This window comes from Gracilinanus agilis, chromosome 4 (assembly GCF_016433145.1).
Source record: "Gracilinanus agilis isolate LMUSP501 chromosome 4, AgileGrace, whole genome shotgun sequence".
Lineage (NCBI taxonomy): Eukaryota > Metazoa > Chordata > Mammalia > Didelphimorphia > Didelphidae > Gracilinanus > Gracilinanus agilis.
The window spans coordinates 145579771-145594191 of record NC_058133.1 but is presented as its reverse complement, the minus strand read 5'-3'; the positions used below and the strand labels follow the sequence as shown (position 1 = coordinate 145594191).

Here is a 14421-nt window from a genome sequence, read left to right as displayed (position 1 = left end):
TCTCTTTAGGGTACAAACCCAGCAATGGTATGGCTAGATCAAAGGGCAGGCATTCTTTTATAGCCCTTTGAGCATGATTCCAAATTGCCAGCCAGAATGGCTGGATCAGTTCACAGTGCCACCAGCAATGCATTAATGTCCCAATTTTGCCACATCCCCTCCAACATTCATTACTCTCCCCTTCTTTCATTTTAGCCAATCTGCTAGGTGTGAGGTGATACCTCAGGGTTGTTTTGATTTGCATTTCTCTAATTATTAGAGATTTGGAACACTTTCTCATGTGCTTATTGATACTTTTGATTTCTTTACCTGAAAATTGCTTATTCATGTCTCTTGCCCATTTATTAATTGGGGAATGGCTTGATTTTTTATACAATTGCTTTAACTCCTTGTATATTTGAATAATTAGACCCCTGTCAGAGTTTTTTGTTATAAAGATTTTTTCCCAATTTGTTGTTTCCCTTCTGATTTTGACTACATTGTTTTTGTTTGTACAAAAACTTTTTAGTTTAATATAATCAAAACCATTTAATTTACATTTTGTAATTTTCTCTAACTCTTGCTTGGTTTTAAAGTCTTTCCTTTCCCACAGACCTGACAAGTAAACTATTCTGTGTTCACTTAACTTGTTTATAGTTTCCCTCTTTATATTCAAGTCGTTCACCCATTCTGAATTTATCTTGGTATAGGGTATGAGATGTTGATCTAGACCTAATCTCTCCCATATTGTTTTCCAAATTTCCCAGCAGTTTTTGTCAAATAGTGGATTCATGTCCCAAAAGTTGGGCTCTTTGGGTTTATCATACACTGTCTTACTGATGTCATTTACCCCAAGTCTATTCCATTGATCCTCCTCTCTGTCTCTTAGCCAGTACCATACTGTTTTGATGACTGCTGCTTTATAGTATAGTTTAATATCTGGTACTGCTAGGCCCCCTTCCTTCACATTTTTTTCATTATTTCCCTTGAAATTCTTGATCTTTTGTTATTCCAAATGAAATTTGTTATAGTTTTTTCTAATTCAGTAAAGAAGTTTTTTGGTAGCTTGATAGGTATGGTGCTAAATAGGTAAATTAATTTGGGTAGAATTGTCATTTTTATTATATTAGCTCGTCCTACCCATGAGCAATCAATGGCTTTCCAATTGTTTAGATCCAGTTTTATTTGTTTGGAAAGTGTTTTGTAGTTGTTTTCATATAATTGCTGTGTTTGTTTTGGTAGGTAGATTCCTAAGTATTTTATATTGTCTAGGGTGATTTTAAATGGTGTTTCTCTTTCTACTTCTTGCTGCTCTAGTGTGTTGGAAATGTATAGAAATGCTGATGATTTATGTGCATTTATTTTGTATCCTGCAACTTTGCTAAAGTTGTTGATTATTTCTACAAGCTTCTTAGTTGATTCTCTAGGATTTTTTAAGTAGACCATCATATCATCTGCAAAGAGTATAGCTTAGTCTCCTCCTTGCCTATTTTGATACCTTCAATTTCTTTTTCTTCTCTAATTGCAACTGCTAGTTTTTCTAGTACTATGTTGAATAATAGAGGTGATAATGGGCATCCTTGTTTTACTCCTGATCTTATTGGGAAGGCTTCTAATTTATCCCCATTGCATATGATGTTTGTTGATGGTTTTAGGTATATACTGTTTATTATTTTTAGGAAAGGTCCTTCTATTCCTATACTTTTCAGTGTTTTCAATAGGAATGGATGCTGTATCTTGTCAAAGGCTTTTTCAGCATCTATTGAGATAATCATGTGTTTTTTTTAATAAAACCCTTACCTTCTGTCTCCAAGGCAGAAGAGTGGTAAGGGCTAGGCAATGGGGGTCAAGTGACTTGCCCAGGGTCACACAGCTGAGAAGTGTCTGAGGCCATATTTGAACCTAGGACCCCCCATCTCTAAGCCTGGCTTTCAATCCACTGAGCTACCCAGCTTTCCCCTGCTTCAGTACTTTATCTGTAAAATTTGCTAGAGAAGGAAATGGCAGATCAGTATCTGCACTAAGAAAATCCTGAATAGGTTTACAAAATCAGACATGATTGAAATGACTGAAGAACCAAAAATGGGAAAAATAAGGTCTCTGAACACAGGAGTATCAAACTGCAGCTTAAACAGGAGAAAAAATAAAAACCTCCAATTTTTGTTTTAGCCATCATGTCATATGATAATCCTTACTAAGTATTCTCACTTAAGATAATTTGTACCTCACTTTCAGAGACATTGTATAGCTAAAGTACTGTATCCAAGACAAACATATTAGTGTGTATATTTGTGTTGAAATGTTATATGGAAGATATAAAGTAATATGAGTCATGAATTTTGAATCGGTGCACCTTGGTTGAAATTATAGATAGACTACTTTAGTACCTGGGTGACCTTTGGCAATTCACTAAATCTCTCTGGACCTCAGCTTCCTCATCTATAAAAATAAAGCAAATCGATTCAGTTATCTTCAAGGTGGCTCCCACCTCCAAATGTATGATCCTGTGTTGCTGTTCAGGCTACTGCAAGCAAGAAGAACAAAGATAGTGGGGCTGGCATTTTAGGTATTCATTCTTGTAAAGCTAACGTTCATGTCTAGGATTCTGGATCAGATTTAATATGAGGATTTGTGAAGAGAGACAGGTGTTTAAAGGATAGTTTCTCCATAGAGGAGGAAGAGAACATGGACTGCGAAATGTCAGGAAATAATTATTAAAAATTGTAGCATGATGCTATCTGGAATTTTTTTTAAAATTTTAAAGCTATAAGTTCAATTTTGTAATATTCCTCTACCTAGATTTTAAAATACCTACATAATTACTTACTATTGAACTCCTTCCCTTTCTTTTCTATTATAATCTCCTTATTGTGTATGTATAACTCCTGCTTCTTCACTACTTCAGTTCTAGGAAGATAATTTATTATACAACGGATACTTATATTTTCTCAAACCTTATTCACTTCTCAATCTCTTTCTTGCACTCTGAATTCATTTCTATCACTTTAGAGGACTAGTTGATTTCAGTTACTTTTCTCTTTAGGAAACTGAACTCAGGTCCTTTCCTAGTTGCCCAGTCATAGAATGAAAGGATCATAGATCTAGATGTAAATCTGGAAAGCAACCTAGAGACTGTGTTACTTGCATAGGCTAACTGCTATACATATGTATACATCATCCTCTCTGCCTTCAGCATAGGTGGGTTAGAGGGATATTGGTCTTAATCATGTGAATACTTCTCCATGATGGAATGAACAAATAAGAACAGTTTTTTTCCAATGTACAGGAAGACAGCAGAAGCAGGCATTGTGGAACACTTAGAACTGGTCAGAAATCAAAAACACTAAGACCATCCTCTGCATCCTGAGCTATTGCCCTTGGATCTAATGTCTTGATTTTTGTCTTGTTGGATTTTGATGACTTTGGAAGAGAGAGTGAGGCTGATCACCTTGGATAGCTCTATCTCACTTAAATTCAATTTGTGGGCAAGTCAAGACATTAGCCCAACAAGAAAAGCAATAACATCTTTCAAGATATCTTATTTTTTGTTTAAATGCTCTCCCTTGCTGCCTTCCTATGAAGCTAGGGGTAATAGTGGATGGAACATAAGCTAGTCCTAGGTTAAAGAAGACCTGAGGTCAGATCTAGCCTTAGGAACCTATCTGTGTGACCCTGAACAAGTTAGTTAACCTCTGTCTGCCTCAGTTTTCTCAATTGTAAAATGAGGAAATTGGACTTGAGGGTCTAAGAACACCCCCTAAATATATGATTCTATCAGCCTTTATCCCCTAATTCATTCAGTCCCTTGAATCTGTCTTAATGCATATTTTCTCACTTGAATGGTTTATATTAAACAGATGCTCAAATAAAAGGTATGGGGGTAGAACACTATAAACAAATGTACATATTCCCTGGAGATTATGATTAATTGTTTTTGGCAAAGTAGCTAAGAATGAAGATGCTATTCTTTTAAAGTTAGAGAGAATTTCCAGAAGAAGAAATCATTGTGTTCTGGCTTACTGAAGTTAGATTTCCTGAAGGAAAAAAGAGTTTTTATAGGGTGGCTTCAAACTCAAGTAGTTTTTAAAAATTTTAACAACTTCCTCAGTGAAACATGGAGATTTGATTACATTTACAAAGAAGCCAAAAACAATTTGCCATATATCTATGCTTAACTCCATTTTCTACAACAAATTTTGTATGAAGGGATAGATGTGCTGTAGAACAATTTCCTCCTCTAAAAAAGACCTTTTAACCTTAAATTTCACAAAGTGTTTTTGTCATTGCTGTTGAATTTTTTTCCTTCTTTATCCCTCCTCATGAGCATCAAGAAAGCTATTATTGCAATTAAAGATATTGTTTCACTTTGTGACTTTGTGTGACAGATGGATGAGATTATTTTATTAGTTCTCTGATTGACCCAATTTCAACCAAAAAAAGTAAAACTTGGTGGGCAATTATGATAACTGTTAAGACAGCTGTCACCTCTGGTAATTTGACCTTAACCGTTTTTCTTTTCCCCAGTGTTTTTCTAAGCAGCTATAAAAGAAAACACCAGAGAGTTAGTAAAAACTCAAAGTGTCATGAATATGGTCTGCTTCTGGGGTAGAGGAAACTTATAATCTGGATATATCAATGAAAAGTAGATAGAAAGAGAGAGATAGAGAGATGAAATATATATGATTTCACACTTAGAATATATTTAAAATACATATGAATGTATTCGTGTTTATGCACATACATAGATTAACCTTTTTCTTTTGTTCTGTAGAAAAACTCCTTCATTACTATTTTTAAGGAAGGCTACATTGGAATTCTTGGGGAAATAGACTAATGGGGACACAAACTGGTGAAGCATATTGAAACCAGCTATGCCCATTGATGGAGTGAATGGAATTCTATTATTTACCTGTAATGTTCCAGCTTAAAATATATGAAGAGTATGGGAGTAACTAGGTGATTCAGTGAATTGAGAGCCAGGCTTAGAGATGCAAGATCCTGGGTTCAAATGTAGCCTCATATACTTCCTAGCTGTGCGACCCTGGGCAAGTCACTTAACTCCCATTGCCTAGGCCCTAGCCCTTACCACTCTTTTGCCTTGGAACCAATGCAAAGTATTATTTCCAAGACAGAAAGTAAGGGTTTTAAAAGAAAAAAATATATAGATATATATGAAGAATACAATAGTAGCACCTCTCACAAAAAATGTAGCTGTTGAAAATATTGCAAAAAAAAAAAAGATGTCTGAATCTCTTCTTTGGGAAAAATCATTAGACAACTTGATAAGGCATTTTGTTTTTCATTCATGATTTTACTTGACCAGTGTTGCAAGTATCCACATTAAAAAGAACTTTTTGTTACAATCTCAGGTGATATATACTCAGGCCCAGTATAGAAAATAGTTGATGTCTTGGAGAACAAACTAATTTTCCAAATGATTGGAATTATTCTTCTTGACAACTCACTCTATTGGGAAAGTAGGTAAAATATAAAATTGATATTGATAATGAATTGCTAGGTAATATAGATGTGTAATGGTCCTAAATAAAGCAAATATCTTTAAATGTAGCATATGACAGTAATTTCTTCATATCTTAAGCACAGGCACAAATATGGTTTCTGCTAGCTCAGGAACCAGTATTACAAAAGAATTAAACCACTTTGAGCTTGGATCGCAAATTAACTCCTCTTTTTTTCTTCTTCTTTTCCATTCAATTTCAAGCAGGTTGTCAAGTTATTAAGCAACAAAAGATCACAAGCAGTTGGAATATTAATGTCAAGCCTTCATTTAGATATGAAAGACATACAGCATGGTAAGCACAGTCAAATTCAACCTGAAAGTAGAACATCAGGATTAGTAGTATACATTTTCATAGCCTTATATGTCTATTAACCTTTCTCAGTATTTTGCATTAATATTTTTGAATTGTGTAGTTATATATTGCTGATAAATGGTATTACTTTCTTCCCCTATGGTATTGTTTTCCTTTTTGTTTTTGCCAGAAATGTATATGTATAATGTTGAACTTCAGTATCTTTAACTTGCTTAGAGTCAGATTCTTATCCTTCATCATGAGAAAGTTTTAAAAAGGAGAGGAAAAGAGCAGAGAAGAGGAAGAGGAGACAGAATCTCACGTTTTTCTGTACCCATCAGTCAACATATAAATTATAATCAGTTTTGACTGCCATGACTTCAAACAAACTGATGGTTAAATTCAGGGGAAGGAAAATGTTTAAAGAAACTAAAGAGGTTACCCTGGAGGAAAGAGTGGCATATATGCAAAGATTTGAAAGACCCTCATGTAAGAGAGAGAATTTAGGATAGATGGGACCTTAGTGAACTTGTTCTTATGTGTTTTAGAGAATAGAGAAAGTCCAAATGGATTATAGGAATTAATGTTTTGGCTCAATATTAGAAAGAGCTTTCTAATATTTATAGGTGTGTCCATCAATAGATTGGGACACCTTATGAAGCAGTGAGTTTTCCATAACTGGAAATATTTAAGCCACTGCTGGTTTTTATCAGGAATGTTGGGAAGGGATTCTAGCATTGGAGAGAGGATTGAACTAAATGACTTCTAATGTCCCATTCCATTCTAAAATTTTATGATACGAATTGGAAATCCTCCTGTAGAATGGAAGGAGAAGTGACTCACAGTAAGTAAAGGAGAGTCATCCTTTATAACTGTGTGGGAATTTTCAGAGCATTTTATAATGGGGACATGGCTGCCTTTACTCAGTACCGAGGGATGGGCACAATGTAAGCTCCTTAGATTTTTACTATAGCAAAAATATGTTGCTCTTTCAAACAAGCATCACAGATGGCTTCTCAGTATTAACCACGTTATGTTATTGCTAGTGATCCACACACATGGAAGCAGTAATTTCATGACCTTTTGTAATTTCTTTTATGTTGTTTTTTTTAACTTAAATCTTTAATTGGGCTTACAAAATTGTTTCTATGCTTAGTGCTAGGGTCTCATTTATATTCGAAAGAGTTTTGCCTTTAATATTATTATAATTGGCTTTTAACCTTATTTACTTCATAATTATGCATATAAAAACTAAGTATTTATTTGCCTATATCCATCACATTCATGCTAAAATATATCAGTGCACAAAGGTGAAGAGAGGAATTAAATTTATAGTCAGAAAGTCCCTTAAGCTACCCAAAGGCTCAGAATAGATTCAAAGCAGATTGGACTGTCCTCTAGAGTGCCAGCCTACCTATTAAATAAATATGGTTTCAAGTATAACACAGACTTTATAAATCATGAAAACATTTTACTGGCTTTCTAGATTACTCTGTTTTAAACATGAATTCTCTTTGCTGGACTTAAAATATTATGTGGAATAATTCATAAATAGCACAACTTTAGTATACCCTGTCAATTGATGAGTAACTCTTAATCACAATTTAAGTTTTTATTAAATTGTTTTGATGGTGAGGAGACTTCCTCAAACTGAAACATTTAGGGTGGTAGTCATAGAGCAAGACGCCAGGGCTGGCGCCAAGAAGTACTTGGTATTTCTAAAACTGGCAGATGTAGTCCAGTTAAGTCATAGAGTGAAATCTGAAAACAATGATATGGTCCTTTCCTTCAGTCAAATATTCAAGTTGGTTTGAGTTAATAATGAGAACCTTATGAACAAAGGAGTCCGCCTAACATCTGTGTCTGTGGTAAAGCCAACACAAGTTCATTGAAAATTTGCTAGCTTAACATGCAACACTAACAATAACATGGCATGAATGTCAGTAGTTGATGGGGTCATACAGTATTATACTTAACCTTTATCCTATTAGAATAAGAAGTGTTTGCTCTTGTCTCTTCTAAACCTTGCACACACTTTGCAAGGGATGGTTATCTTAAAAGGCAATGGTCATTTTAAAATAGATCTGGTTTTCTATGAAAGAGGAACTTTTGATTTCTGGCATGTTTGAAGCATCCTTATACATGTGAATGAAGGATTGTTCAACTATAGCTTTTCATTTAGTTTGACATGTAGAAAGTTATTTTGGGACTGAGAAAGCATTGTCTCTTAGAAACAATGAAGCTTAGACTTGAGAATGTCCTAAGAAATCATCTAATCAAATTCTTTCCACTCTATCCTGTTAGAGGAACTATAGAGTTGTTGTGAGAAGTTCTCAAATTCATTTACTCAAAGACAAATTACTATGTTGGGATTTGTGACATTATAAAAACACCCTTATTTATCAGAAAGTTGGGAACTACAATTTTATATCATATTTCTGCTGTCAAAGATATAGGAATAGCTTGGTTTAAAACAATATAACACTTCCTAGCTGTCCCTGGGCAAGTCACTTAACTCCAATTGCCTAGCCCTTATTGTTCTGCCTTGGAATCAATACTTAATATTGATTCTAAGACAGAAGGCAAGGGTATAAAAATGATATAACATCACTTCACATCTGTGTAATGCTTTAAGTGATATAAAGTTTTAAAAAGAACATCCTGGAAAATAAACTATTTATTAAATATTATAATACATTTGTTTCTTTTTGGTATCCTTGAGGCAAAAAAATAATGTTCAAAACAGTAATCACCTAATATAGTATATTCTATATATAAACTGCAAATTAGTTCTATTCCACAACACTACTTCTAATGGGAAATATAGCAAAATTCATCTAAACTAAAAGGAAACAAAAGACTTTGAATATATTTATTAATGTTGTATTGGTAACAGCTAGAAATAATCTTTTTTGAGTCCTCACTTCAGAAAGAAACATTGGTTTTTTGGTTTGTGGAAAGAATACTGGATTTGGGGATCAGGGGACCTAGTCTGAAGTCCTGACTCTGACATTAGTTGTGTGAAATGGAGCAAAGCCATTGGCTTAAGTTTCTTCGTTTGTAAACTTGATTTTCCAATTGGATTAGATCAACAATCAATTTAGTTTCTTTCACCACTAAAATTATTTGGTTGTTGTTGATGATGGTGATAGTAGCTAATATTTATATAGCATTTTATGGTTTCCTTGCAAAGATTTAAAATGTGTTCTTTCATTTGATCCTCACAGCAGACATGAAAGGTAGGTTATAATATTGTCCCCATTTTACAGATGAGGAAACTGATGCTAGTAAAAATTAAATGACAGCATACAACTAGAAAGCTTTGTGGTCAAATTTGAATTCATATCTTTCTGACTCCAGGTTCAGCTCTGTATTGACCAAATTAATTGGTTCAATGAATGATTCAGTGTTGGTTAGGCTGAAGTCACAATCTTCATTAGCCTTACTCTGAAAAGTTAAGTCTTTAACAAATCACTATTTGACTCTTTACAGGACATTTAAGTGAAAGTAGAGATGAAAAAGCACAGGTTATTTGTGTTTTTGTTGTTTCTTATTTGAGCTAGTGAGTAGACCCTTACTTATAGGAGGCTATTAAGTGTTTAGAATGGACAGGCATGGATGAGTTATTACTTGAATCACTGGAGGAAATATTCAGATTGATTTTAAGGCAAAACTATCCACATATTGGTAAATTTATGGTATATAATCTAAATTGGTTATGTAACAAAAATAAAACCAAGTTTAACTAAAAAAGTATATGTTCAGAAATACAGGAATATAAGTTATAATTTATTAATTAGAAATAAATAATAAATACAAACAATAAAAGTGCACTACACATTCATCTCAATGAATATTTATTTCTTCTAAGGAACCTATGGTATCTCCCTCATTATATGTAAGAATTGCTAGTAGATAATTCTTATATACCTCTCTAACTTATTGTTCCACTCCCCATAATAGCCCCCCAAACATTTTCATCTTTCTCCAAATTTTTCATAGATCCACCTCCTCTCAGTTGTTATCTTTGGCTCATATTTTAATAAAATAATTGAGGCTATTTACTGAGAACTTTCTCTTCTCCCCTTCTCCTCATCTCATATTGCTCAAATAACTTCTGAAATTATTACCTACTTAAACCTGTCTCACAAGACAAGACTCTTTACTAAGGGAAATTCTACTTGCACAAGTGATCTTATTCTGCACCAAATGGTATAACATCTAGATTTCTAAAGGAAAAATTAAAGGAGCTCAAGGAGGAAATAGATTATAAGACCATACTAGAGGGGGATCTCAACCTCCTCCTTTCAGAATTAGATAACTCAAACCAAAAAAATAAATGAGAAAGAAGTAAGGGAAGTGAAGGAAATGCTAGAAAAACTAGAATGAATAGATATATGGACTGAATGGAGATTAAAAGGAATATACCTTCTTCTCAGTGGTATATATACAAAGATCAACAATGTACTAGGGCAAAGAAATATTGCAAACAAATGCAGAAAAGCAGAAATCATAAATGCAACTTTTTCAGATCATAATTGTGATAAAAATTATAATTAACAAGGGTCCATAGAAAGGCAAATTTAAAACTAATTGGAAACTAAATAATCTAATTCTTCAAAACTGGTCGATTAAAAAAGAAATCATAGAAACATATAGGGACTTCATTAAAGAAAATGACAAGGAGGAGACAACATATCAAAATCTATGGGATACAGCCAAAACAGTACTCACGGGAAAATTTATATCTCTCGGTGCCTATAGCAACAAAATCAAGAGGGAGGAGATCAATGAATTGGGCTTGCAACTTAAAAAATTAAAAAATAATTGTTTGCCCAATTATATGATAATTCTTACAATCTAGGTGAAATGGTTGAATATTGACTAATATCAACAATGCAAGGATCTAGGACAAATTGAAGAGACAAATTACAAAAAAGGCTAAAAGAAGGAATTGACAGAATATCAATGAAGATTAAAGCATACCATTCTTCACTTTATTTCCTCCATTAATATTTTCTCTAGTGTAAGTGATATATGGCTTTCTTTTACATGACAAACATGGAAATATGTATTGTATGATAGCACATGTACAACCGATTACCTGCCACCTCGGGAAAGACATAGAGACAAGAGAGAAGGAGAGAATATGAATCACAAGCATCCAAATAGTTTTATTTATTAAAATTGTATCAATATATAGAAAATTTATTTTAATTTTTAAAGATCCTTACTTTATCCTTCAAAGTCCATTAATTATTGCCATTTCACTTTTATCTTCTGGATTTAAACTTGAGAAGATCATCTAAAACAAGTGCCTCCATTCCTTCTCTTTGTCTCTCTCTCCTTATTTGGCTTCTGACCTCATCATTCCACCAAAACTGCTTTCTCAAAAGTTACTAATGATATCTTAATAGCTAAATCTGATGGCCTTTTCCCAATCTTCCCCTTACTTGACCTCTCTGCAGGATTTGATACTATAGATCACCCTCTTCTTGATACAACCTTCTCCAGGTTTTAAAGATGCTACTTTCTCCTTGTTCTCCTACTTATCTAACCAATCCTCTTCAGTCTGCTTTGCTGGATAATCATCCAGGTCAGGCTATTATCCACAGGCCTCTATACTGAACCATTTTCTCTTCTCCCTCTATATTATTTCACCTGGTAATCTAATCATTTTCCATGGATTCAAAGATAATTTCTATGCTCATTGTGGTCAAATCTACTTATCCAATCCTACTTCTCTCCTGACATCCAGTCTTTCATCTCCAACTAACAATTATGTATATGGAACTAGATGTCCTGTAGATGTCTATATGTAGGTGTCCTAAATCACCCCTTTTAAAATTTTCTATTCTTGTTCATGCCATGACTATCCTCTTGGTTCCCCAGACTCACAACTTAAATATCATTTCTCTCATATATCCAGACTATTGAAGAGGCCTATTGATTACATCTTTGCTATATCTCTTGAAAATGCTCCCTTCTCTTCTCTGATATTGCCAATATTCTGCATCAGGACCTCATCCACTCACACCAGTTCTTTTGCAACATACTTCTGGTTTGTCCACCTGTTGCAAATTATTCCTCACTCCATAGTATCCTCCATTCTGCTACCAAAGTGATTTCCCTAAAGCTCTACATCAGCCATGTCTCCCACTCTCAATTTAGATAGAAAATCATCTTATTTGCATTGAAAACCCTTCATAACCTACTCCCCACTCCTTTCCAGTATTCTTACACCTATTTTCAGCAACATATTCTTCCATCTGATGACACTGACCTGCTTCCTGTCCCTAGAACATGACAGTGTATGTCAGCTCTAGGAATTTTCACTGGCTGTCTCTATGCCTGGAATTCTCTCTTTTCTCTTCATCTCCTTGTGGCTTTCTCCAAGTACCAGCTAAAATCCCATTATAAGAAATTTTCCCCAAGCCTTCTTAATTCTAGAGCTTTTCCCTATGATGATTATTTCCTATTTATTCTTTACATATAACTTATTTGAACATAACTGTTTGCATGCTATCTTTCACCTTAAATTGTGACATTCTTAAGGTCAGGGATTCTTTTTTTGTTATCTTTGTATTCCTAGCACTTAGCACAGTGCCTGGAATATTATAGGTACTTAACAAATGGTTATTAACTACCCAATATTTAAATATTATTTGTTGTATTACGAATTTGTGATGAATATTGGACATTATGATAGTTCTCTAGTCACCTTTCGGATATCCAGAATAGGGGTCATTAAGGGAAAACATCTAACTAATGTGATTAATTTGTAGGATAAGAAACCTTTGGTTGTATCTTTAAATGTGTTACTCCCAAGTTTATGGAGTTTTCATAAGGAAGTGGGAGATGGGAAATGACCTAGTGCAGCAGCAGGAGAAAGTTCTAGAGACTTCAGGGCTCATAGAGACTCTTTGACAATCATAGGATTCTTTTCAGGCCCTACAAAAGATGAACTAGCTAAGGTGACAGAGATTTGTCTCAGAAGAATACAAAATGTCAGGGTTCACAATTTTCACCTATCAGGCATATTTCCTGATTCTATCTAATGACTGGTTCTACTGAATAATGTGATTTGATCAACTGTTCTAAGCTATAGTGGGTAGTTATTTGCCTTTTCAGAGAAGGATTAGCTGGAGAAGATAAATTGAATTATGCTTTTCCTGAAACACTTTGGTGCTAAAGCAACCTATATAGCATTTAAGTTCTATTGCATATGTTTTATTATATATTGCTTTGTTCGAAGCATGTTTGTGTCTATTTCTAAGGGGAATAATCCCCATTATACTAGGTTCATTAAGAGTCAGTGAAATTATACAAGTCCAGAAAAGAGAATGGGTGGTCCAGATATTGTTTCTAAAATGCTGATTTTGATTGAATGAATCCAAAATAATCATATTCATGGTATTGCTTTTAAGTGTGACTACTAAACAATAAATGGACTTGAGTGAAAGATGACTCTCCGTTCTCTGAGATCCATAATTAGCAGGACATTTCTCTATAATTTTCAATCAATAGAGTGGATAATTAAGTGATGTCTAGAATAGAGGGTTTACTTACTGTCAGATCATTCTTGTTGAAGATAGTAGCTAGCAATACTACCTACCAGTTAAAATTATGTATCTTCAACTGGAGATAAATCAATTCATTTGGGCTGTTTTGGTCCAACACATGGAAGATAATTGGTTGGGTCAGATTATGGGGGGAGGGGAGAACTTCTTAGATGAGTTTATCTCCTTCCCAAATTCATCTATAACATAAAGAAAGCAAACAATTCAGACTTTGCTATGTGATATTATCATGAGTTTAGACAGTATAGGTATTTTGGGAAGTGGCTTGCATTTTAAGATCTCCAAAGTCGGTTTCCTTTCCTGGTGGAGGCCAAGATTTTAGAGGGAATTATTATAAGCCTAAAAGATTTTATGGATACCTGGGCTGAATTAGAGACTAACCAGAAAGTGGAAGTTACCTTTTTGATATGCAAAGTTTGTTTCCCAAATAAAGAGAGTTCAAACCACAGGGTGGCACTCTGAGTCTGGGGGACTGAGTAGGACCTTTAGAGGAGTCACCATTAAACAAGGAGAATTATATTGTTTATAGGTTACTATGAATGTTTTTTTCCTGTATGTTCTGAAGGTAAAATGGAGCCTTGTCTATACCCACCATCAATATATATTATATCAATATGAATTATTTAATAGTGAGCATTTACCCCAAAGCTGGAATCATTGTACCATCATTTGTGAAGACCTAGCCGTAAACTACACTTCAACTATACTCCCTTTATTTCCTTATTTAATGATATCTCTGAGGGGAACATGAGTCAAAGAATTATGATTTTTGAGAAGTCCTGAAGTCTAGACATACTCTCTCTCTCCCTCCCCCCTCTTTTTCTTTCCATATAGATGTGTGTATACATATATATATATATATGGAAGTATAGCTTAAAGTTAAGCTATATTTTCTAAATGAGGAAAGGAGAAAAATATGTATACTGAGCCCTTGCAAACAATACTTAGTAACTTAATACCATGAACATTTTCTGGTATCCTTTTTGGTGGTGATTTTTAGTGAAGGTAGACTAAATGTTCAATAAAACATCTTTCCCAACATTGAGAAT

The 14421-nt window shown here is 34.1% G+C and overlaps 1 protein-coding gene across 2 annotated transcripts in view; it reads left to right on the top strand.

Annotated features, from left to right (window-relative positions):
• Positions 1–14421, top strand: part of FMN2 (formin 2) — a 453830-nt gene that overhangs the window by 164295 nt on the left and 275114 nt on the right. For both annotated transcript variants that reach the window (XM_044674186.1, XM_044674185.1), the window contains one exon: positions 5705–5792. In XM_044674186.1, coding sequence (XP_044530121.1) covers positions 5705–5792 — 88 coding nt within the window. The remainder of the gene's footprint in view (positions 1–5704; positions 5793–14421) is intronic.